The sequence below is a fragment of the Octopus bimaculoides genome, chromosome 5 (assembly GCF_001194135.2).
Source record: "Octopus bimaculoides isolate UCB-OBI-ISO-001 chromosome 5, ASM119413v2, whole genome shotgun sequence".
NCBI classification, from domain to species: Eukaryota; Metazoa; Mollusca; class Cephalopoda; order Octopoda; family Octopodidae; genus Octopus; species Octopus bimaculoides.
In genome coordinates, this window is record NC_068985.1 from 62450944 (window position 1) to 62454271 (window position 3328).

The 3328-nt window shown below is 36.0% G+C and overlaps 1 protein-coding gene and 1 long non-coding RNA gene across 2 annotated transcripts in view; both read left to right on the top strand.

Annotated features, from left to right (window-relative positions):
* LOC128247851 (uncharacterized) overlaps positions 1-462 on the top strand; it is a 769-nt gene extending 307 nt beyond the window's left edge. Inside the window, exon 2 of the long non-coding RNA XR_008264175.1 lies at positions 28-462. This is a non-coding gene — a long non-coding RNA (uncharacterized LOC128247851). The remainder of the gene's footprint in view (positions 1-27) is intronic.
* An 897-nt stretch (positions 463-1359) lies between these two features.
* Positions 1360-3328, top strand: part of LOC106877334 (A disintegrin and metalloproteinase with thrombospondin motifs 16) — a 123112-nt gene continuing 121143 nt past the window's right edge. The window contains exon 1 of the mRNA XM_014926209.2: positions 1360-1530. Coding sequence (XP_014781695.1) covers positions 1446-1530 — 85 coding nt within the window. The 5' untranslated portion in view covers positions 1360-1445. The remainder of the gene's footprint in view (positions 1531-3328) is intronic.

Here is a 3328-nt window from a genome sequence, read left to right on the forward strand (position 1 = left end):
ACACAACTCAACAAGTAACACACCCAGGTCATAACACTGCACTGTTTGTGAACTACTTCACCATGGATCAACAGTGAATATACTACCTGCGAGAACTCCTGTACCAAGTGACCCAGGCAGCAGCATCACAGCCACAACTTCACGTACGACATATACCGCAACCGGCTCTGCGTCATCGCCACAACTTCTTGATACAGTATTTCAACTATCGTGTACAATTGACTAGAACTGGTGTTTATCATTCTTGTATCTATGAACTTACTCCTCACTTTGATGGCTATAGACTCTTTCACTATCTCTTCTTCAGCGCCATCCTTATAGGTTCTTAACACGCATACGTCTATGCCTACATACACACGCATACATCTTATTCTTATGACGGCCTGTCTATTATTCTGTATATACGATGCATACACAATCACATATGTTAACATATCAATAAATCTTCTCTTAAACATTCTACCCGGTTGTGTCTCTTATTTCCCTCTGGCACATATATGCATTGTTCTATTTATATTTATTGTATCGACCGTGTGATGTACTAAAGAGCCATTCTTATCACCTCGCTTCGCTCGGAGATACTCCACAGGTATCTAAACCTTCAAATTCCATTATGTATGTATGTATGTATGTATGTATGTATATATGTATGTATGTATGTATGTATGTATGTATGTATGTATGTATCCCTTTTTCTCTTTCTCCTACACACATACACACACTTATACATATACACCTTTATTTACCCCTATTTCTCATCTACTTTACTTAATTCTCACATTCCATTGCAAAGAGGTTTACGTCTTCTAGAGAAATATTTTCCATTGTAATGGAATGTGAGAACATGATAAACATAGTTGAGAGAATGTAGTGATAAATATAGGAGAGAGAGAGAGAGAGAGAGAGAGAGGCGGTGAGAGAGAGAGAGAGTTGGGCGGTAGGTGTCAGGTCCTGTCAGAGTTTGAGTGCCCGATACCTGTCGTTTCGCTTCAATTAACTGCTAAGCGGATTTCTTCAAAGTTTAATCTACTTTTCAGCTAAAACACACGCACAAAAAAAATAATAAAAGAGCAACACGTAAGTTTCTAATCGAAGCTGCAGTTGGAAATAAATAGATAGATATTAAGAATTAATAGACACGCATAATATATGTACTACATACATATATTTTGATATATTGACATGTGTGTTTACCTTCGTGTACTCCTAGTATCATTAGAAAATTTTTTTTCTTTTGACATTGAACGAACACGATAACAATAATTTTACTGTCCTTGCGTGCCTGAAATAAAACTGTGTGTGTGTTTGTGCACTTTCTCACACACCCACCTCCATACACATATACCGCATAGTTATGTAGTACAAATGTATATAAATAGTAAAGGAAAAACATTGATAAGGACGTTACTGTCATTTCTTTATTTCTTAAACATTTTCGATACGAAATGGATATATTCACTTGTGTTTTCTGTACCTCTTGTCTATTACTCGGGTGTTCTCCGTTAACTGCGGCATATTTCAACAAAATAGGTGAGATTCCGTTCTTTATCATTTTAAAAGTGACAAAACTAAAGTGATTTTACTTCTGTTCATTGTCCAACTCACACATTGGCAATTATAAATTAGTTTATGTTGTATAAGAGGAGTGTGCGTGCGGCCCAGATGAGATCCCATTTTAGTTCTTCCACTCGTAGTTTTGCCTATGTAATCCTTTCCCCTATTCCTTAAGTCAATATGGATGACGAACCCCTTGATCCCCTTTGCAGATGTCGGATCTAGTCAGTCTCATTCACAAAATGAGCCCACTTTAATTTTGCTCAGATTGCTTTCAATTTTGGTGTATCGATGCAACTCTGAATTTTGATTATGAACAACCAATTACTTTATCTCGTAAATTAAAGAATCTGATGTTATTTGAAATTAAAGTTGGGAAATTTAGGTAATTTTAGCCAATCTAGCGGGAATATTCAAACCAGGAAGTCATTACTGATTAATTATATTTTACTAGAAGTAAACAAGTCGTTGCTGGACAACTACTAATTCAGGGACATTTAAAACTAACTACCCTACCAGATCTAGTACTAAAAGATCACTAACACCACCACCACCACCACCTCTACTACTACTAAAGAGCTATTCTCTGTTTCATTTGAGTTTACATTTTGATACAAGTTCGTTTGTTTACGTTCGGTAAAAAAAAAAAGAGAAATTATTCTTTAAAAGCCTATTGTACTGTTTTAAATAATTCATTTAGATAAATGTGATTTAATTGCAGGTATTTCCTCTAATTAGATATCATTGATAATTTCACACATTTAAAGTACATACTGGGTGTCCCAGTATCGGATTTGACATAGATGAACTTTTGTTTTGATGACGATAGTTCAAATTTGACAGAAATTGAGTTTTTAATACAACTAGGAAAATATATCGCCTCTTTGTGGAGATATCATGATTGTGTAAGCACGTTTAATGGGCAGAGATAGAAACTGTGATGATCATGCCCCTCCACGAATATTATAAGTACAAAATTAGGTGAAACAGTTACAATTGGGAACTGAAACTGAACAGCTTTGAACTAATGAAGGAGCTTCTAGGTGGTTGCTCAACATGCTAGTAATATAAGTTAAATCTCCATCAGATCATAGCCCCACTATCTTCAAAGTAATAGATATATTAAGTCTGAAATAAAAACTGAGCTGTCGTGCTTGGAGTATCATGTTGTGGTGATCCTATAGAAGAAAATGTATGCTCAACATTCAATGACGGATCCAGGGTATAAGGTCACTGGACCTCCTGGAAATTACAGCTGAAATTACAGACATCATAACGTCTTATCGAAGTGAATGATACATTTTAGTCATAGAGAAATTAAAAGATGGCATGGTCACGACAGGTGTGTCAAGGCTACGAACCAGTTTCGAGTCTCGGTGAAATCGCCAAGGAAAATCTTCAGTTACAACCACTTCCCTATTGAAAGAAACACAGACAGACTGTAACCTTTCAAACATTATATAAAGGCGTGAGAGAGTGTGATTAAGTAGATTTCGAATCCTAGTTGTATTTCATTTCGATCGGTAACGACACCACCATCACTTGTAAGTTAAAGGAACAGCTGTTAAGCATCATGTCACTTAGGATCAAAGACATTCCAGCCATGCTCATCTCAAGGACTACACTGTCGAATGTATCCTTAAAAAGAAGCGAGGCTGAGTGTGAGTTGATAAAGTTTTCAGGCCTTGGTTGGCTGCTAATTCCAGCAGATTCATTCATAGGTAAGAAGAGGTACTTAAGCAAATATATACGTTTACATATATATATATATATA